This window comes from Callorhinchus milii, unplaced genomic scaffold (genome assembly GCF_018977255.1).
Source record: "Callorhinchus milii isolate IMCB2004 unplaced genomic scaffold, IMCB_Cmil_1.0 Scaffold1, whole genome shotgun sequence".
Taxonomy (NCBI): Eukaryota; Metazoa; Chordata; class Chondrichthyes; order Chimaeriformes; family Callorhinchidae; genus Callorhinchus; species Callorhinchus milii.
This window is the reverse complement of record NW_024704742.1, coordinates 127,791,730-127,815,069: the sequence shown is the minus strand read 5'-3', so window position 1 is coordinate 127,815,069 and position 23,340 is coordinate 127,791,730. Positions and strand designations below refer to the sequence as shown.

The 23,340-nt window shown below is 40.4% G+C and overlaps 1 protein-coding gene across 2 annotated transcripts in view; it reads left to right on the top strand.

The window, feature by feature from the left end:
• The window catches only part of setbp1 (SET binding protein 1), a 177,242-nt gene extending 156,656 nt beyond the window's left edge, over positions 1 to 20,586 (top strand). For both annotated transcript variants that reach the window (XM_042335500.1, XM_042335501.1), the window contains 2 exons: positions 15,503 to 15,667; positions 19,925 to 20,586. In XM_042335500.1, coding sequence (XP_042191434.1) covers positions 15,503 to 15,667; positions 19,925 to 20,493 — 734 coding nt within the window. In that variant the 3' untranslated portion in view covers positions 20,494 to 20,586. The remainder of the gene's footprint in view (positions 1 to 15,502; positions 15,668 to 19,924) is intronic.
• Positions 20,587 to 23,340: the final 2,754 nt, after the last annotated feature.

The following is a 23,340-nucleotide window of genomic DNA, read 5'->3' as shown; positions in this document are numbered from 1 at the left end:
TTAATGAAAATCAGGATTTATTTTGAGACATCTGATCCCTTTCACGTCGGGAAACTTGCCAGACTGCAAAACTGTTCCCCGGAATATGCTCAAAAGCTGGCCTTTGAATGTGTTCCTGAGTCCTCAAAAGCTGTCCAACGAGCAGATGTTCCTTTACAGCCAGGAGGGTTCCATTTGTGTGTGTACAATCACGACAACAAAACATCAGTGAATTTAGATTTTAAAAAATGTAAATTCAGTTGAAAATCATGGTTTAGCCATTGACTTTCTCTGCAAAAAGTGTACACATTGTGAAAAATTGGTTAAAAAATCATGTTAATGGTCCTTGAATATTTTATTCCGCATACTTCCAACGAGGACCCATTCAACTGCTTTCTTTCCAAACTATAAAACTTACATTTGTTTAATCTATCTTCATAATTCATCCTCATTGGAATGGGAATCAGTCTCAGTGCTCTATTCTGTGTCTTTTGTAATGTAAGTACAGCATTTTTATAGCGTAGTGACCGAACTGCACATTGTTCTCTGTGTGGTCTGACTGGTAGATTGTTAATCCTTAATATGATTTGTGGGTAAATTACATCTACATAGCACATTTACATCAAGAGGACATCTGCTTCACAGATATATTGTTCAGTGTAGTGAATGTATTTTTGTGGCTGAATGAGGCAGACAATTTGCATACAACAATGTCCCACAAAAAGCCATGAAGTGCTTGAACCAATTCTATCTGGAGAATTGTTGACAAGGGTACTGGGAGAAACATCCTTTTCTTTTTGGTTAGAGCCGTAGGATCTCTTTAATGTCCACCTGAACAACCAGAAGGGACCTTAGTTTAACATTTCATCCAAAGGATGGCCCCTACAACAAAGTAGAAACCCCCCAGCACTGCACTGGTGTATCAACCTAGATTTATGAGTTCAAAGACCCGAAATAGGGATTGGACCCACAACCTTCTGACTCTGAGGTGAGAGTGCTTCCAACTGAGCCAGGCTGACATGCAGGAGTTACAAGAGTAACCCTGGGTTGATTTTCTTTTGGATTAGATTTACTTAAAAGCAGCTTTGTGCAGTGATGGGTGGGGGGTGGCAGGTTGGGTGTTCTGGAGGGATGAGATTGAATGCACCGAAGGGACCAATGTTGTGATCTTGTAATCTCTCTTCTCTCGTTTCCCTTGTTTCCCCTGAGGAGCGGCCTGCTCTCCACTCTGATCCTGCACCAGTAAGGGGGAGGGAGGGGGGAGTATATATTGTGATCTCCCTAACAGTGCAGTTAACCTGAACGTGTAAGGTCTGACTTCGACTCAATCTGTAACTAGTGTCAAATCAATTTCCCCTCGAGTGCAATCCACGACTGTTTGTGGGACACTGCCGTGCACAATTGGCTGCTATGTTTCGCCTACAAAATACAGCCACTTTACAATATATTCTGTGAACCACTTTGAGATGTCTCAATGATGTGATAAGGCATTGTATCAAATGCAAGGATTATTATTATTATGGTGAGATTGTGTTTGGAGCTGTATGAGGGAGCTGTGGGGAAACAATTAAGCCTGTGTCCCAGTGTCTTGGCTGTTGCAATCGCTGTAAACTGCTCGTCCCAATGGCAAAGCTACTAGAGTTTAAATTTTTTTTAAGAAAGGATATATTTGGTTGATTGTTGTAGAGTCACAATAATTGTGCCACCAGTCGTGTTAGAGTATTGTACGGCGCTCTTCACATTATATTTTTTTCCTTTCAGCAAAAAAACACTAGGAGCAAATGCAGCACAAAATCAAATGTTTGATAATTGGAGTCGTGGGTCTCTAAGTACTTTATCAGGCACTATTAATCAAAAAGGAAAATCTGTTCCACTCACTGATTTTTCTGCCACTGCTGCTATTCTTTTTCTCTAATGAACCCAAACCACCTTTTCTGCTCGCAGTGCTTGTACTCCAGAAATCTGAATTGTACATATAAATTGCTGAGCTGGATGCTTAACTAGGTCAGTCAGCCATTCAAATCGAAGTGTTTGATTTTGTAACTGAAAAGCTGGCTTCAATGGGGAAGGTTGTTGCAATGTTAACTTACTGCAGTCTGATGGATGCTTTTCAGTGATTGCATTTCCAGTTTTTATCTCCAGTTACTGAACTTATGCCAATGGTGGTGCAAATGCAGCATGGAAATCATAATGGAGATCATTCGAATCACACTATGATGTGATACTCCACTCCTATCAATGACTCACCCAAAAAAACAACTTGGTGTTGTGGTCGTACAACAATGACAGCAATTTACATTCATATGGAACTTTGCACGTTGGGAGAACATCTCAAAGCACTCGAAAAAAGGCGGACTTGTAGAACATTAGGTCTCTGCGGATGTCACTTCCTGCTCGCTGTACATGTGTGCAGGATGGTGGAAGGGATGTCATTGTTGCTTCCTACACCTAGTGCGTATGCACATGGCACAGGAAGCGACCTGTCTACCCAGAAATGGGCCATTTTTCCACGCTCATTATAACGTGGAGCCTGAGGCATTGGCTCCAGATGACCGGGTTACAACAGGGTTATCCTGTATCTGTCTGCATATTTTCCTCTTATATCCACAATACACATTGCATCCAGGCCTTCTGGATCAGTGCCTTCCGTTTCCACTGTCCTTTATTTGATTAGATATTTTCTGAACTCGTTTTTAACTAGGTTTAGCACGTGCCGGGCTGGGTAAAATGAGCTGAATGCACTGGTTGGTCCAGCGGAGTTATCTTTGGGCAGGAAGATGAGGATGGTGAATACCAAGCTGCTGTAATATAATTTCATTTTTGCTCAATGATGCATCTCAGCTTAATCTTAGCAGAATTCCTTCACTGCCACCAGTGTGAATGAATTCCTTTTCCATTTCCCTCACTGTGGCTAACGTGCCATGCCTTCTAATAGGGTACCTTACCAAGAAATCTGAATGGCACTCACTCCTGAGCACCCATTCTGGTACCCAGAAGTACATCACGCCAACCATAGGAACTCCGCTCTGAATGTAAATCAGTCTTTATAAAAAATCCCATTAGTAATTGTCGTGCTCAATTGGTAGCACTTTGCCCTTGAGTCAGAAGATTGTGGGTTCATTACAATGGGTGCAAAAACCTGTTATTTAAGTCTCAACGCTATTGGAACAACAGTTTCCAACCCTGTATGATGACCTGAATTATAACTGATAAGTAAACAGAGGCGTGTGGAGTAAGGAAACTTGCCCAGCATCTCACTTGTGAGGCAAGTGCTCTAACCAATACCCTACAGGATTCCACTTTAGACCTGAAATGACAAGCCTCTGGAAAGAAGGGATTGGAAGGCAAGATGCAGCAGCACTGGGACAGAATTGGATTTTTACAACTAACCTTGATCAACAGGGAGGATTGCCCCAGCACAGGATTTCCTGTGGAACCACTCACGATAGGGCTTTGTTGCTGAAATCAATGGAGCAGATCCCTGTGGAGAACGCAGATGTGAAATGGCAGGTCTCAATGATGAAGGAAAGTGGTATTGAATTACACATATCTTCCAACAAGTAGTATATTTCCTTATAATGTCTTTTACATTAGCTGTCAGGAGAATTACTCCCTCTTTTTACATTCACTTTCAAGAGATTTGGTTGTCAGATGAAACAGCAACATTCAACTTCTTTATTGATGAATGCAAGTCTTCAGTTCTTCACACATCAAAAGCAACAATGTTTTGGTTTATTGTGCTACCACAATGCAAACACTTCAAATTTATTTATGTGCATAGGAGAATATAAGACATAGTGTTACATAGAGTGAAACAGTTTATGGCTGTTAAGCAAACAGTTCATTTAGTCAAACAAGTCCATGCTGGTACATATATTCCACATGAGCCTCTGTCCCTTCTATTCTCCTCACCGAATACCCCTCTATTCCCTTCCTCACATATGCATTAAGATTTCTCTTAAACCTATGCTACTTTTTGATACAACCATAGCCAGTGAATTTCACATTCTCACCACCCTGTGTGAAGAAGTTCCTCCTAAATTCCCTGTTAGATCTACTCAACAATAATAATCCTTGCACTTGATCTAGCATTTATCACATCATCTAGGCTTCTCAAAGCTCTTCACAAAATATATTGTAAAGTAAATTGGCTGTATATTTAGTGGGTGAAATACAGTAGCCAATTGCGAACAGCAGTGTCCCACAAACAGTCGTGGATTGAGTGACCACATTTTTTTTGGAGGGATAATAATACTCACTATCTTATATTTATGCCCTTTTGTTTTGGACTCACCAACAAGTTGAAACTGGGGATCAACATCTATGTTATTGATAATATCTAAAAAAGATAGGATGTCTTTCCGACGTGAAGGGTGCTTTTCAAATGTAATTTTTTGTTGTTATTGAAAGCTAATCTCTGTGAAATCTCAAACTTCTATCAGGTCCCCTGGAAAAGGGAAGAACATTGCAGTCCATCTGCCCAAATCCCAAAGTCAAAATACAAATCTTACCCCACTCTCTACATCTCACATCACTCAATTCAGCACTTCACCAAAAAGCTATTAAATTTACTCTTCATGCAAGACTTTACCAAAGATGAAATCTCACTTACAATAACATTTGGGCAAGTAAAACCAGGAATTGTGCCACTTTGGGTTTTGAAGATAAAAGAGAATTGTTAACAAGCTCTGAAACTGTCAGTATTGTAACCATAGTAACTATTCACACTAAACTAATTTAAGACCAGAATATCCTATCTCAGCAAATTAGACTGACATGCAAGATTAACTGATCTTTATTGTATTGTACATAGTAAATTAGTACAGAATAAGGCGACTTAGCTAATTTCCCTATCTGTCAAAAGTATATGATTAATGCACTTGCAGATATGCTGCACAAATGGTATCAGAAGAACCAAAAATTCAGTGTCTCCAACATTCATAATGAAAACAACCTACTTCATCTACAGCGAAACGGTACTTTAGGCACACGCCTAATAATAATCCCTCGAAAACAAAACAATAATAAATTGGTCATTTTCAATCTACAACTGTTTGTGGGACATTGCTGTGCGCAATTGGCTGCCGCATTCGCCCACAAACATACAGTCAATTCACTTTATAGTGTGTTCTGTGAAGCGCTTTGGGACGTCCTCCCGACGTGAAAAGCGCTATATCAAATGTAAGGATTATTATTATTAAGATAGCACTGCCTTTCCATTTGACTGTATGAATCACACCTCTATATCTATACACTAACCTTGGTCCAGTCATGGCAAGATAGGCGTTATTATCTGAGTGTTAGTATTCGAGACCTAACCCATTCCAGGTGCCTTGACATTATGTGGGTGTTGAAAAGAGAATCAGATGCTATGAATTGGTTTCAGGATCCAAACACTATCTAGGCCGGGGCACCATTCTTACTGAAGCAGATATTTCAGTAATTGGATATCAGAATTACGAACTGACATCAAAAGAGAATTTCAATCCCATCTACGTTTCCTTTTCCACTTAGAATGTGCTGCTAACCTCACACACTAAATTGGATATAAAGCCGCTTGCAATGCATAAGAACATGAAAAGAAGATGATTGGAAATTTCAATGATGTTTCGCCCACATCCAGTTATCTTTACTCATAGTATATTGTTTGATGGGACTGGATAAGATGAATAATACTTAATACGACAGATAAACTATGGGAGAAAGTTTGTGGTGTTTCATTAGCATATATCTTGTGAATTTAATGATCCCGTGGTACATTTTGATTAGAGAAGTTTCTCTTAGCGTCCTGCCCAACAATCCCCCCATTAAAAAGAATCAGTCTTTCAATTAAACAGCTGTTTATGGAACATTGCTATGTGCAAATTGGCCACCGTGTTTGCTAACCAATACACAGTCGTTTTTACAGAAAAACTCTAAAGAACTTCATTGAGATGTTTCAACATGATAAGGTGCTGCACCACATGCAAGGATTATGATTTATTATAATACATTGTGAGAACCCACAAATTTACACCTATAACTAGAAATCTTGCGAAGATGCCATACTTGCCGACAGTCATCCTGGTGGACTGGACACCAGAAGAAACTCCCCTTTATTTTCGAATAAAACCATAGGATTTTTAACATTAACCTGAACAAGCAGACGGGACCTCAGTTTAACATCTCATCCAAAGGACGGCACCTCCAACAACACTGTAATGGGGCGTTAACCGAGACTGTGAGTTCAAAGTTCTCATCTTGGGGCTTGAACCCAGAACCTTCTGACTCAGAGATAAGAATGCTGATAACTGAGCAACCTAACAATACATGACTCTTTAAAATAAACTATTATACTTTTTACTAATTCAGCAATTCCGCAGATAAAGTACCTTGGCAGAACCGCTCCTTTCAATTGCGTGACCTTCGTGCGCCTGCTTTTCATTTGTAGCGATTCTTTCCCCAAACCTCGCAGCTGTCAAAGTAATCAATAATTTATGATGATCCCCAAATAATAGCCTGGACTTCTATTTAAACAGTCCATGAAAGAATCATTTCAAGGGCCTTATAAGTAGTGGCAAGAAAATGCCAAGTGTGTGAGGGTGAAAATCTCGTGTAAATCAAAGTGACAGCTGGCAGGAATAGGCAGTAAAAAAGTACAGCATTGATCAGAAATAAATGCTCGTGTTTGAGTGAGAAGCAACATTCAGAGGGACTCCAGGCCCATTTCCAAAGATCTTAACCTTAGCGCTATTATCTCCTAATTAAGATTATGCAGGATTATGAAAAATTCTTACATTCAGTCTTAATTTGAAAACTGCTTTTCCACAGTTCTTTTGTTTCCAAAAAAAAGGTATGTTTCTTTATTTTTACGAATTGCAGAAGATTGGCTTTCAAATTAAGGCTGAGTTTAAGATTTGTTTTTAAGATTCCACCGTCTTTAAACAAAGAATGGTCTTAAGGCTGAAAGTATGAAAAATGTTTGGACTGGTTAAGGAACAACAAATATTAATTTTCCGGAGATAATAATCCTTAAAAAAAATAATAATTTGGTTACTCAATCCACGACTGTTTGTGGGACACTGCTGTGCACAATTGGCTGCCGCGTTTCACTCACAAATATACAGTCAATTCACTTTACAGTATATTCTGTGAAGCACTTTGAGACGTCTCGAAGACTTGAAACGCGCTATGTCAAATGTAAGGATTATTATAAATAACGTAGAAAAGTGTAGGGTTTTAGCTCACAGCATAGTGGTGAACTCGCTCACCTCGGAAGTGAGTGGACCCGGGTTCGATTCTAGGGCAGGTCAACACTGTAAGCAAGTTTCCTTACTCCACACGCCTCTGATTATAATAATAATAATAATCCTTGCATTTGATATAGCGCCTTATCACATCTTCGAGATGTCTCAAAGCGCTTCACAGAATATACTGTAAAGTGAATTGAATATATTGACTGTATATTTTGTGGACGAAATGTAGCAGCCAATTACACACAGCAGTGTCCCACACCCGTCATGGATTGAGTGAACAAATTCTTTTTTATTGATTTTTAAGGAATTATTACCCCCGGAAAAGCAATCTGCCAATCGACTAACAATCAGGTTCCTACTTACAGCTAGGTAAACACTGCGAGGTGTGTGGAGTAAGAAAACTTGCCCACTGTTTTGTCCTGCTGGGAAATGCGAGGCGAATGCTCTAACCACTAAGCTACGTGAATCCACAAGTATCCAGCAGGAAATAGGAATTTGATTGTTAGTTGTTTGGCGGATCACTTTCCGGGGGTAATAATCCCTCCAACACAAAATTTAGTCACTCAGTCCACAACTGTTTGTGGGATACTGCTGTGTCAGTCACAAGTCAATCCATTTTACAATATATTCTGTGAAACACTTTGAGACATCTCAACAACATAAGGTGCTATATCAAATGCAAGGATTATTATTATTATATGTTCTGTGCAGAAAAGGAAGCTCAAAGCAAAGATAGGAAAGGAAAAGTTTATAGCTTTGGAGTGAAGCAAGGAGAAGCTTTGCAGAACGTTTCTGGGAGAGATTCCATTGCTTGGATAATGTCCATGATGACACATGGGATTAACGTGCTTGGTACGACAAATGCACTCTTCTCTCTTCTAACTGTTAACCTTTCACGAAAGCAATCGAGGTTAAAGAAAATGCATAGTGCCCCGAAGTAACCAGGAGAGGAGAATCGATGGAGGAGAATCCACTACACCATCATTTCATGAAGTGTTTCATCCAGGAAAATAGACAGAGGGGATGTCAGTGCTGCCAATACTTCATAGCATAGCATTGAAAAGATCCGCGAACAGAAGCTTTGGAATGAAAGGACCCTTGACCCATTATCACTGTTTTGTCCAGCAGACAGCTGTTGACATATCATTCAAAATCTTATCCGCCAGCTTAGCAGCTTCTACCCTCTGCACTTTTGTGCAGTTTAAGTCTGTGGTAAAATTGACAGAGATGCTTCTCAAGACACAGAGCATCTCTATTGAGCTGAGTTCCTGTCATGCCATTTACTATGTCAGAAACGGAGTAGTGCCATTTCTCGTATGCTGTGGGCATTACTGAGCAGACAGCATACATTTAGTGTTGTCTAGTTGTTTCAGAACTGTGATACAGAAGAGCTGTGTTCCTGGAGCATGGTGGGGTTTGGCGTAATCCTAAAAGGGACAGTGCTCAGCCATTGAGTATATATAATCCTTGCATTTGATATTAGGTCTTTCACATAAGGTATTTTCACTGTTTTGTAGGTGAATGAGGCAGCCAATTAATGCACAACAGTATCTCACAAACTGCCAATAAATGAAAGACCAATTTTATCCATTGTCTGGAATACAAGAAGAAACGTCCTTCCCTTTTCAATTAGTGCCTTTAACCTGAAAAGGCAGAAGAGATCTCAGTTTAACATCTCATCTGAAAGAACTTCACCTCTGACAATGCAGCACTCCCCCAGTACTGCATCACAAGTGCAACTGAGCTGGTGAAACCCTCACAATAACAACAGCTAGTTGATGTCTATGAGGAAGACATTTTTTGTAGTTTTTCTTTTGAAATGTGCCAGGAATGTATCAAAACTCTAAATTCTCTTTCAGCACCTCATGAAAACGAAAACCTCTTCAGCAGCCTCAAAATATTTTTATTCATAGATTCATAGAATGTTATGGCACAGAAGGAGGCCATTCGGCCCATTGAGTCTGTGCCGGCTCTTTGACAGAGGAAGTCATTTTCACTAACCCCAATCACCAGCTTTCTCCCCATAACCCTGCAAACCCGTCTTCCCCAGATACCTATCCAGTTCTCTCTTAAAAGCTGTTATCGAATCGGACTTCACTACCCTTTCAGGAGATCATTCCAAATTCAAACAACTCGCTGAGTGAAAAAAATCTTCTAACCTCCCCTCTGCTTCTTTTGGTAGATATCTTAAGACTGTGACCACGAGTCACAGATGCACCTACCAGCGGAAACAGCTTTTCCCTATCTAGCCTGTCGAAACCTTTCATGATCTTGAAGACCTCTATCAGGTCCCTGCGTAACCTTCTCTGCTCTAATGGGAAAAGTCCTAACTTCTCCAGCTTGTCCTCATAGCTAAGGTTCCCCATTCCTGGTATCATTCTCGTGAATCTCCTCTGCACCCTTTCCAGTGCCTTAATGTCCTTCCTGAAGTAAGGTGCCCAAAACTGGATGCAGTACTCCAGCTGAGGCCTAACCAGTGTTTTGTATAGATTAACCATAACCTCCCTACTCTTATACTCTATGCCCCTACTAATAAAGCTCAGTACACCAAATGCCTTTTTTACTGCCTTATCTACCTGCCCCGCTACCTTTAATGATTCACTTACTTGAACACCCAGATCTCTCTGTACGTTCACCCCCCTTAAGATTGAGCTACCAAGTCTATATTGCCTCCTATCATTTTTCCTACGTCAGTGTATCACCTCACACTTATCCACATTCACGATGACCCACAGCCCTTTTAAGGGACAGTTTTTCATTTGTAAGTTTTTCCCATCATTTCTTGTGTTCTTGCTAGGAAGGTAATATTAACGGCTGCATTAACCCTTCAGGGCTGCCTGTAACATTGCATAGCATTGGAGTTCTGTAGCTCAGTAGTTAGAGCACTCGCCTCAGAAGCAAGAGGCCTGGGCTTGATTCCCGGCAGGGCAAATCGTTGGGCAAGTTTCCTTACTCCCCATGCCTCTGTTTACCTAGCAGTAAGTAGGAACCCGGTTGTTAGTCGATTGGCGGATTGCTTTTCTGGGGGTAATGTTTCCTTAAAAAAAATTTGGGTCACTCAGTCCATGACTATTTGTGGGACACTGCTGTGCACAATTGGCTGCTACGTTTCGCCTACAAAATATACAGTCAATTTATTTTACAGTATATTCTGTAAAGCACTTTGAGACGTCCCAACGACTTGATAAAACACTATATCAAATGCAAAGGATTATTATAGCATTGACCAGAGAGATGCAAGATTTTCTCATCATTCTAATGCTGTAAGGATGTTGTACTGATGATCTGCGCTCTATCCTCATATATAATTCAGCGCTTTGACTACAAGACCTAAAAGCAGCAGTAAACTTTACAGATATCGAACCTCAGGACTCTGAAAGATTTATTAATCAGTAACCAAGGCTGCATAGCAATTGGCATGAAATGACATGGAGGGAAAGCTTCAGCAGAAGCAAATACTGCTTCAAGGAGCATGTCAAGAGAGATCATTCAGCTCCAGAAACGCCAGCCGGTCAGACCGTTTCACAGTGAACTGATAAGACGTTGCTTTTTCCTTCGATGGGTTTTTGTTTCTGGCATCATTCCTTCACTTTACATACCTCAAGTCAGTGCCACTGCAGTTTGGAAACAAACCTCCTCATAATAACCCCAGTGAAATATTTTTAGGAGCCCAAGGCGTGTGTAGGGAGAGAGAGAGCGTTATATAGGTTCTCTGCTTAAGAGGAAGCAATAAACAATGTCAGCTGAAAAGAATGTGGTGGTGAGAGGCCAGTGTAATTACTAGTGGTCATATTTTATACTTGCGAGTTAAAGAAGTGGAAAATACACTGTGTTTAAGTGTTGTTCTTTTTACCTCATTACATCTCTAAGATTTGAACGTGCAGTTTTACTGTTTACTCTCCAGGAATGAGCAAAAGCCCAAGTCAAACCACATAGTTCAACTCCCCATGTCCGTCCCACTCAGCTCACTTTGTTCTGTGGAACAAAGTGATTTCCTCATTCACCTCATGGCTGTTTGTGGAACCTTGCTAGGCTCAAAATGGCTGAAGTCTGCTGACAAAAACGTTTACCTAGCTTGACACTATTTTCTAGGAAGCACCTCACAACATTTTGACATGAAAACGCACAATAAAAATACAACCTTCTTTGCTTCTTCCTTCCTTGATTCTTTCTTCATTTGTTTTCCTTTGCTTCCTTTGTTTCTTCTTTTCCTCCCACCCCCACCTGTGGGATACCCCAAGGCTCCCAATATCATCCACAGAGGAGTCAAGTTCCACATGTATGTGGATGAAAAACAAATCTACTTCTCTTCCTCCAGCTGCAACTCCAGGTCCACTGATGTTCTGTCAGTTTGTCAAGGCCTGGATGAGCGCAAACTTCTTGCAGCTGAATGTCGACAAGACAGCAGCCATGCTCCTTGACTCCCATCAACATTCTCTCCTGCGGCTCTGACCTCCTCAACCTCCGCAGCCTTTTACTAAGACTTATCAAACCTATGCATAACCTAAGCACCAGGTTTGATCCCCAGCTGTCTTTCCTACTCCACATCCGGTCCTTGATCAGAGCCACTTTCCTCCATCTCCTTCACATTGCCAGCCTCCAGCTGTACCTCACACCCAATGTAGCCGAAACCCTCGTCCGTGCTTTCATCATCTCTCCCATCGACTATTTCAATGCCCTCCTCACAGGTCTACCCAGCTCCACTATCCACAAAATCCAACTGATTCATAACACCACCATCCGCATACTCACCCACTCTAAACTCCATACCCTCATCACACCAATCCTCGCCAGGTTCCACTGGCTCCCTATCACAGAACAGATCAACTTCAAGATCCTCACACTGGTCTACAATAACCCTTCATACCCTGGCACTTCCCTACCTCGCCAATCTTCATAATCCCATTCCACCATTCACTGCTTCCGCTCAGCTGGCTCTGGCCTCCTGCTTGGCCCTCGTACCCTCCGATCAACCATCAGCAGCCAAGCTTTCAGCTACTTTACCCTGAAACTCTAGAACTCTCTTCCTCAATCCCTCCACCTTGCCTCCTCCTCCCCGTTTTCAGATCATGTCTGAAGACCTTCCTCTTCGACCGTGGTTACGGTCATGTGTTTGGCGTCCAGCTCTATCACTGTTAAGTGAACTGAGACTCTACACTGCGTGAAGGGCGCTATATAAATGCTAGTTGTTGTTCTTTCTTTCCATCCTCCCTCACTCTCTAATTGGCACTGAGGCTTCTTTTGGTGTGGATGAATCCAAGGAAGTTACCCACCGTGCATATCTTATTTGTGGAAGTTGACCTCCTGCTATTAAACATTGCACTGAGAGTAATGTCAAGGAGCAGGGTTATGTGATCAGGGTCATTGCTTGATCTCCACATTTTGCAGGAACACTAATTGCCCGGCCACACATTCTAACCACAGATTAACTGTGCTGTGTGAGAACATTGTATGAAAGTTTAAAAAAATATTCACCCCGATTGTGTTAACTATGGAAAGAGTCTGACCTTTTATATGACCGTAATGTCTGCGGGTATGCATGAGCTGTGTTTAATTTTGGTCTGGATCTGGGAATGGTTTAACCTTGAGCTGAGGGTAGAGTAACACAGCAACAGGATGTGACTGCTCTTTCCAAGGAGCAGCTCCATAAATCAAGCATCTAATATAATCATTCTGTGAGGGTGCAGATTCTCATGGATAAATGGTTTGTGACGGTTGGCCTTTGAAAACGAACGACCTGCCTATGTTTTGTGCCGTGTTTGAGAAAGAGGTTTAGTGCCTGACAGAGGTTGGAGGGCAACATCAGAAGGTTTATAGACATAAACTGGCTCTGTGTTTTGACTAGAACCAAATGTGGTAGAATTCCACCAAATTATCAGTGTTAACCGTTTGACCACCAAGTGGCGGATTGCAAATGAATGTTTCCAATCGCACCCTTTTTTTATTTATCTACTCTTTCACGGTGATGCGGTGTTGCAAGAACTAGATTTCCTGAGGCTCTGTATTGGATAAACAGAAAGCATAAATATGAGGAACTCTCTACTCATTTGGTTTAGAGACTCTTAAGCATGGTGATAGGTGCGTTAGACACCTGGCTGACCAATGAAAAGGAAGAAATTGACTTTCACGACACAACCTGAATTGTTTTTAAAATAAGGAAATGTCAAAGTCCTTGTATGATTTTTTGTTACCTTTGTTCATTGTTAGACTGGTAACACATAATGGGGTCTAATTTGCGGAATTTCTTATCTTAATCGGATTCTTTAATAAGGATGCCCTAATTGTGCAAAAAGAGGTTCGTTCTTGTAATCAGAAGTGTGTCACCTCGGAATTCTTCTCTGATGTAGTCTGCTTTCCCACTGAGTTCCATATAGGATCGATGGAAAGTCTTAACAGGCTTCACAGAATTACATAGAACATTAGAGGACAGGACCAAGCCACTTAGCCCAACAGTGAGCTTCCAGCGCACCTCATCCCATCTCCCTTTCCCTCTATTACCTTCTCCCTCATGTGTGTACCAAAGAATCTCATTAAGAGATATTACAAGTGAGACCTCAAGGTATCATTGATCTTCAGGAGAATTCTAATTCTGCTTCTTTCCCTCCGTGAGTTCAGCATGGATAAAGGTTGAATAAGATTCATGTGTGAATTTCAATATTAATGAAATAATGAAATTCACACAGAGATGAGTAACTCACGCTAATTTGGATCCTTAAAATTTAAGAAAATATACTTCTGAGCCATGCATCAGGGCTACTACCTACACTTTACATTATCTTAGCAAATGAGTCGGTTTGGTTCACAGTTGGGCTAATCCCTTATTTTTAGTACCTCTTTATTAGCTCACAGACCAGTATTGTATTTTTCAAATCTTGGAACGAAATCACTTCACGCTTTGAAGAAAAGCATTAAAAATTAATACATATTTTACTGTTATGGGGTAACCTATGATGGGTAATTGCATGTTGAAACAGATTAACAGTTACCTCTTTAAGAGCCCGGAACTGCTATGTGCCGTTCTCTCCTTAAATGGCATTAAATGAAACACGGTAGACTGTAGATAAGCAACTCTGCTAAGTGCAGTGTTCCTCTCTGCCAGCCTAACTGGGCAATAATTCAAAACTGTCAAGAATCACCGTTTTGTTGGATTCACTTAAAAGAAACCCTTTTATGTCTTAATTGGTGTCATTGGCACCAGAATCACAAATACTGCAATTCTGCCGCTAATACTCTGGCAGATTGCAAACGAAAAAAAAATTGAAAATGTTCTTTTAACTTTGTGATGAGCAGAGCAGCACTGCTACCACACTGTGTTGTCTTGCGTATTAAGCTCGGGGAATCTGAGCAAACTCCAGCTGTGCCTTCCTGCCCTCCCTCCTATCCGTGCGTTTCCCCACACACCCAAACACCACTTGAAATTCAGGCCTATTTATCAGACTGCACATTGTAGAGTGGTGGAGGCAATACACTTGATGTCCACCAAGCGAATTAAGGCCAACAGCAAAACCAAACAAATTTGCTCTTCCAAATTCGCATTGTACTTTGCCGGCTTTAGGATCTCATGAGAAGCCTTTTGGCAAATATCGTAGTAAGAAATTTTTTGATAATGATAAAGAGAAGTGGAAATTAACCCTTCAAATACTGTGTTGAAATGTCGTTCCAAACATCCCAGGCTTTTCAACTCGTCCCGTCATAAGCTTCACAAGAGGCCCGTAGAGCAGCTCAAATCATTGGCAAGATGAGTCCTGTTGAGGACTGCTTTTCCAGTCTTCCAAGTGTGTCAGCCTAGGAGCAGTGGTAACATTCCCGCTTCTGAGTCAGAAGGTTTTGTATTCAAGCCCCACATTAGGAATTGGAATCACATTGTCTAAGCTCACACTCCAAAGCAGTGCTGGAGGGTGTGTTGTATCATCGGAGATGCTGTCCTTTGGATGAGATATTAAAACGAGGACTTTTCTGCCTGTTCAGGTGGATGTTAAAGATCTCATGATACTATTTGGAAAGAGAAAGAATTTTCTCTCGGTGCGCTGGCCAACAAATCCCCCAAATAAAATTGGGGTCACTCACTCCATGGCTGTTTGTAAGACATTGCTGTGCGCAAACTGGCTGCCAGGTTTCACCCACAAAATACACAGTCAATCCACTTTACAGTATATCCTGTGAAGCAGTTTGAGACGTCTCGACAAAGTGACAAGGCACTATATCAAATGCAAAGATTATTATTCCTAACATTGAGATATCAGGAGTTAAGGGTATGTAATAATGTTGTTTTCTTTTCTCTTTATTAGGTTTACTTAGCTCACACACCAAGCTGGACCAAACGGCATCGCACAATAAAAGTGATAGTGGCCTTTCTATTGTAACCAGAAAGAAGGCAATTTCTACCGAAAGTGTTACAGTCTCAACTCTGCTACCGTCTCCCCTGCTCTCATCATCTCCATCCTGTGACTCAGGTCAGTGGACAGCATTATAAATTAAACAATTGGGAATCCAGTCATATAAGATTGTTTGAAATTAAGAATAGAAAAAGACTATTCAGCCCATTAAGCACACTTATATATGGATAATGCACTACAAACCTTCCTGAATCCCATCTCTTTGTCATATCCCTCAATATTTTTATCCCCCATACGTTTATCCATCTATCCAAGTAGAGTCCTGTAGCTCAGTGGTTAGAGCACTCGCACTTCCCTGACCTCGGTCCTAACCTGCTTTGCCCTAATTTTAAGGTCACATCCTCTCACAAACTGCTGGATTCACCGAGGGAGCCAGTCACTTCCTGAATGTATTGTGAAGCTCTCTCATAATTTTGAACACTTTGATCAAATCACTCCTCAGGTCCAGTAAATACAATCCCAAACCAACCAACCTTTCACTATTGTTTAGTTTCCCTCTAACCTCATCCCTTGTATCATTTTCATTTGACACTGACAAACTAAGTCTTCAAAACAGTATCCTGATAACAGTTATTTAGGTTCCCACCATGTGTTGTAATGGAAAGACATTTACCAGAGGTTTACCAGTTCAACAAGCTCTGTCTCCTTCATTGCTTACTCTCGAACTAAGTTGTCAAACTTGGTCAGAATAATCAGACCCAAGTGGAGGTGTATTAATATCATGTTATTCTTGTGAAACACCAAAACTATGAATTTTATCCGAAATCCAATTTGAATAGAGAACATGACAAGTCCTTTAACCCAGGTGGACCTTCATATTATTGCAAATATGACAGCTAATTTGTGCACAGCAATGTCCCACAACAGCCATGAAACCAACGACCAATTATATTTGGGGCATTTTGGACAGAATACTGGGAGTATACTCAGTATACTCTCTTTTCGAATAGTGCCATGAGATTTTTAATGTGCACCTGAACAGGAAGACAGGACCTCGGTTTTAACATCTCACCTGAAGGATGGCAACTCTGACAATGCAACACACCTTCAGCACCGCATTTGAGTGTTATCTATGTGAGCCCAATGTGAAGCTTGATCCAACAACCTTCTAACTCAGAGGCGAGTCTGCTCTCTCGGCAAGTACTGGCCTGATCCATGTCTCTCGCTTTGCCCATTCCATCATCGGTGGCCTGGCCTTTAGGTTTTCTGCATCCACCCTCTGGAACTCCATCCCAGAATCATTCCGCTGTGCCCCTCCCTTGCCTCCTTCAAGGCCTAACTCAAGTCCTTTCTCTTTGATCGTGCCTTCGGTCACCCTCCCTCTCCCAGCCGCCTTGCCTTCCACCCCACTTTATTCCATCCCCCAGCTCGGGTGTAAACCCTTATCTGTCCACCCTTATCTCAGCGCTTTGGGACGTCCTCCTGACGTGAAAGGCGCTATATAAATGTAATTTTGTTGTTGTTGTTGCTACTGAGACAGGCTGACACATGAGAAAGGAGTTTCTTCTTGTGTCCTGGCCAACAATCCCCCAGCTGGCTGTTCGGGGACATTGCTGCATTCATATTGGCTGCCACATTCGCCTACAAATATATAGTCACTACACATTACAGAGAAATCTAAAATCTTTGCAACATGGTAAGACCCTATATTAAATGCACATCAAAAGCAGAAGAAGGATCCACTTCACTTTGAAATAAATGGGGCATTCTTCAACTATTTCCTAAAAATAAAATATAAAACTGCAGCTTTAGGTTTGCTATGACCTTGCTCTTGTATTAATTGGAGCGGTCACATAAAAAACAATGGGGTCTGAAAGTAGGCAGTAAATCTACAGTTTCTCCTGACTGACTGGCTCTGCTTCTTTCTGGCTTTTTGCCACTGCAGAGTAACTAATTCCACCAGAGGTAATTGATATTGTCAACTAAAAAAAAAAGGAATTTATTACCTCAGTCCCATTGCTGCAGGACTTTGTTTGAACTCTACTCCTTGCACACCGTCTCTGCATTCTGATATAATACAATAGAGTCTTTTCACTCCAGACTTCTGAGTTAGGCACTGGGTTCCGTCTCTCAAGGGGAATGGCAGCAGGGTTCAGGCTTGCTATGTGGCAGGAACCTCACTGTTCTTATGGCAAACCCAATTTTGTAAATTTATGGCTCTGTTGGCACTTTGCTGAGAATGAGAGCAGGAATTGCAGCTGAGACGCTTGTAAAACTACCTAACTTTTAAACTTCAAAATCTGCTGTCAGAGTGGGTAGGTCTGGGTTTGGATCCTAAGGTCATCTGTTAATCACGTTTCCCCACTTGCACTGAATGAGCTTTCCAGTTCTTGTTCGGACACAAGAGAAACTACTACGTAATGTCAGAACATTTGGGTTTCCATACTAATAATAACAAGAGGAAAGTAGACAGGTATATGTAGGATGGACCTACCCTTTCCCCATAACCCTGTAGTTTGCTCCTTGGAGGAAAAGAGGACCATCACTGATATCCCTAGTATTACCCCCACAAAAATCCAATTCCTGCTTATTGATGACGTACCAGCATTGAAGGCAGCCTTGGATAAGCTCATGGCTGAGATTTAACACGCCTTCTCAAGGAAGAGTCCAAATAAGATGTAATAATAATAATCCTTGCATATGATATAGCACTTTGTTACGTTGTTGAGACGTCTCAAAGCGCTTCACAGGGTATATTGTAAAGTGGTCTGACTGTGTATTTTGTTGGCAAAACGTAGAAAAATAGAAATATTTTTAAAAAAATATAAAGATATATCTTCATAACATTTTTTTGAAATCATCCTATCCCTTAATATAAATAACATGTGTGGTTATGCCTCTAAAATGAGCATTTGTGTTGTGTAGCAATTGAGGGCTATTGCAGAATGAGTCGCAACAGAAGCAGGGTACGTGGCAGTATTTACCTCAGTTTGTGTCAGAACTCGATACAAACAACTCCTCAGCAACGCATGCGTTCAAATGATGGAACAGAAAACTGAGAAATTGTTTTAATGAGAAAATGGAAGGTTTCTGCAAATTTCCTGTCATTAATAAGGGATCCTTTGAAAAGCTTTGCTGTTCCCTTTCAACCATTCCCTTTTTCTGGTGGAAGAAAGAAATCTGCAAAATAACCCATCTGTTGAGTGAAATTTCAAGGAGGTTAGTGAGAATCTCTGAAGGTATTCCCAGGCCTTAATAATGTAGTAATTAAGCAGAACTGAAAAATGACCTGCTTAGCACCAAAACGACTGCATTCCTGTCTTTTCTAATGATGCACATGTTGAAGTCAGTTCAAATTACACACAGAAAATATAGCTTAATTATCAATGTAAAGCAGGCTTGAGAAACAAAGTCTCACTTACCACTTTACAGCTGTTTATATTTATCGCCCAAACTGTTAATCTGTGTTTTATGCTTTCAAAACGTTGATGATAATTCCCGGAGATCTTTTAGTTTCAATTTTTATCCCTCTCCTGTACCACAGGAGCAGGGATTGTATTGCGTTATACTGAGTGTGGCAACTTTATAGGTTGCACTATGGCAGGAAAAAAATGCTGTCAGTTGGGTGTGGATTGCACAGTTCTGTTTTTATAATGCTCCAACTTCTGATTATAAAGGTCTCAATGTCCCTTCTTGATGTCTTACAAATAAAGGAACTTGATATCAAAGTTGTGAGCCTGACTTCTCAAAAGCAGATTCTGGGAGACATTTGTAGATTTGGTTGCTGTAAAGTCTGTTTGCAAACCGCAGTTAAGAAATCTTGAAGAGACTCCAGCCTGTCAATAATCCCAAACCCTTTCTCCACCGCCCTGTAACTTGGCTGGATTCTTCCAACATTTGTTTGATATTTTAATCTAAGACAAGGAAAAGCACGGGTATTTAATAAAGATCTGATTCTGTACGTGTGTTGTAGACCCACACAGAGATAACCTTAACCCGCTGGCCTTCGCTAAGCTGCTTCTCATTAAGAGCAGAATGTCAGCGTTCAAGAGCACACATTGAAAACAGTTTGCTGCTGCCGAAATTCAGTGATCAAAAAAAAGAGAGTTTCACATTGGGAGTTAGAAACTGCATTTTACTTCCCATCTAGCTGTTTCTCACCCACAAGCTAAAACTTTTCAAGCTCTAAGCTAAAAATACTAAGCTTTCTAAAATTTCAAACATTAATTTAAACCATTTAAATCTCAATCTGGCATTGGGACGCATATCGTATTTGCTCTAATTTTCCCCCAGCATGAAGCTATCAAATGATCCATGCACATCTGGTGACTGAAATATCCCCTTTCTTTTTTTTCCTCTCCTCTCTCCATTCAGTGCAAAGCCTCAGTTCTTCGCCAAGGAGGAAACTGAAGAGGAGAGAAATCGAAACGATTCAGTGTGAAGTCAGGAAGATGTGCAATTACAACAAGATTCTCGCAACGAAAAAGAACTTGGACCATGTCAACAAGATCCTTAAAGCCAAACGGCTGCAGAGACAGTCAAAGACTGGCAACAACATCGTGAAAAAGAGGAGAGGCCGACCAAGGAAGAACCCCGAGCCCTCGGATGATGACTTCACAGACCAGATGCCGGTGCTGGAGAAGTGTGTGGACCTCCCCAGCAAACGTGGTCCGAAGCACAGCCAGATCCCAGAGGTTCTGGTGTCGACCAGTCAGGACACGATCATGGACACAATCGAGGCCGTCATTGGCATGGTCAGGCAGCACGAGCTGAAGCCAGAGAGAAGCCAGAAGCGAAAGCAGGAGGAGGAAGTTGGGCAAAAAGTGAAAAGACATAGGAAGTCCAAAGAGAACGAAAAAGTGGCAATCACCATGAATACAAAAAGGTACAGCAGTTCAAATGCTTCTGCCACCAGCTACCAGTCCGTAGCCTCCAATCACTGATACCTTCCTTCCTGCACTTTAACCTTTTACTTCTTGGTGAATGAGAAGGGAATGACTGAGACTCGGATGTTGGATAGTTTCTAGAAGATCACAGAACCAATCTCGCACGCATCCCATGTATGAAAGGGACGGCCTCATTCCAGCGCTCACTGCATTCTTCGCAAATACCAGAGTCTGTCATTGATGCCTAGGATTGTAATACGTCAATTCAGTTTCACAATTCTGTACAAACATTCCTTCTCTCCTGTTAACTGCTCTCTGTTCATGGACCCATTATGTGCCAAATGGGCAACATGTAAGCATATAAAAGGGTAAGTTAGTTCAAGTACTTTGGCAGCCTGTTGAAGATTGTATTAATGAGAAGTTCCTTGGGAAGGCAGGCAGGCAGCAATAACATTAAGCTTGCGACAGTGTTTCTTATATACTGGATTTATAATCAATATATTCTAGTCGATTAAACAACAAAACAAACAAAAAAAATATTCTTGCCGCCATTCAGGCAATACTCACAGAGCCTTAAAATGCAAAAGTGTTGTCCACCAAGCACTTTCTGCTTCAGTTCAGCTTCTGCTCTTGGTAACTCAGCAGATAATAAAAAAAAACAAAGTCATTAAAGAGCATATTCAATCGATAAGTGTCCCAGATTTATTTTATGTAGCGAAAATAGATTTTCCCCTTGATGGACAACCCCGTCAGAAAGAGACATGTTTCAGAAATAATGGATCGGAAGAGGTGCAAAGCGCAGAATAGATTTCAGCACAAACTTCTCAAGGGATCAGCTGGATTTTCCATTAACACCCACAGTTTTATTACGGGGCATATCCTTTCAAGAAGCAATGTAGTGCAGATGGTAAAAAGATTTCAATCAAATTACACTCTTTAATGACGAGAATTACATTTCGAGTCTTTCTAAGAAATAATTGAAATCCTACTCTCCCGCACTTGTCACTGAAATTTAAGCAATTGGAGTTCACAGGTGACTTTCTGTAAAGGTAGAAATTGAATTTGATGTCGTAACCCAGATCATTTAAAATAACATTGCGTACCCTCCTGTATGGCCTTACAGTTTTCCAAAGTAAATAGATCTTAACAAAGATAAAATATATTTTCCACAGATATATAAAATCCCACTGCATGCTTATTCATGCAATACTTCAGTGACAGTCCTCAAAGAAACTGCAAAGTTTACATAGTGCAAAGTATCCCAGAATAGTTCTCTTGCATCATGTTATAATTATCCCCCACATACACACAGACACACACATACACACTCGCAAACTTGAAACATTGGACTTATCCACTTTGAGAAGTTGCAGAACATTAAACTTTACAATTTATAGTGAACAGAACGGTCATCTTTTCAGCAGTAGCCTGTTAATTGGGATTCCCCGATTGAAAAAAAATCCTATTTATTAGATTATCCCCATTACTTAAAACCATCAATAACTATTTAAACATAGTGAGAGTGGGTCAGTGCTCCAGGAAGATTTCTTTTACACAGGTATTTCTCTCTTAACCATGTCCCAGTTAACAGCTTCATTTGTAACTCACTGTCTCCCAAAATATTGTATGCAAATATCCAAATACTTAATACTCAAAGACGTGGCTGTTATAGTGTATCCCCAGAGTTGTAATTGTCTTGTATCTTGGTAATTGTGTTTTTTTTTGAGAATTGGTGAAAACTATTACAATAAAAGCTTCTGAATTTCTGTATTTCATTTCCCCTTATGCAAAAAGAAATTAAGTGTTCTTATGAAGATAATCCAAAACATATTTTCAATTATTTTTCAAAATGAGTAATTGTGACTGCAGTTATATTTAGGCAAAATGTTTATATCATGGCAGCCTTAATTCAGTCAAAAAAAACAGTAGCCTGTTGTACATAATGTAATTACACATCTTTGACCTGCATGGGTTCCGAATCATCAATTGTCTGTGTAATTGTCATTTTAACTGTTTTCAATTGAGTCTTAGCTATCAACAAGATTAACAGTTTATTTTGATGCCAAACACTTGTTTTAATGCAACTGGGTTTTGGGAATGGGGCTGATTGGAAACAAATCAAAGAGACGGTGGGGTTGGGGGGGAGAAAAAAATCCATAATTCTAATATACAATGTTTAAAAAATAGCTGACGCCTTTACAATTTGGTACATGGTATTGCTGAAGCAAAACCATTCAAATGGCAATGACATAATTGTTTTAATGGACCACAGCATTAACAAATGTAATCAGCTTGAATGGTGGGCCTGGTAAAGCACAGTCTAGTGCTGATGTGAAATAACGTATTGTATCATATCTAGTGAATGCCTGCCAAGGTTGCAACACTAAAACAATACAGAGACATTGAAAGAGCTGCCAAATGTGTCGACACGGGTTTCCTAGTCAAATCCCAGTGTTTTATTTTCACTTTTGTTCTTTTTTAAAAAAAAATAAAAAGCAATTTATTGCCGAAAATTGTTAAGATTGCAAACGAAGTTTCGAAAATGTACCTTTTAAACGTGGGGCACAAGATCCTTTTACATAGTGCTGGCTTATTTTAGTCTGTATTCATAGTGTTTTTAAATCTTTTTTAGAGTGTATTTGCATGTTATTATACTTGACTGTATGTACACATATTTTAGACAAATATTATATTTGTATTCTAATTAAACATAGAGCAAACTTGTACATTGTTTGTTTGAAATGTTTTTTGTAACAGTTTTTATTCATGAAGCATTTTTGTACATTGAATAGATATGAACTGCTGTTGATTGGCGCTTATGTATTTGGCATGCTGATTGTCATGCTTCTACATATAGTTGTTGGTTTTTAAACTTTTTTTCTAAAAGAAGCTCATCCTTTTGCT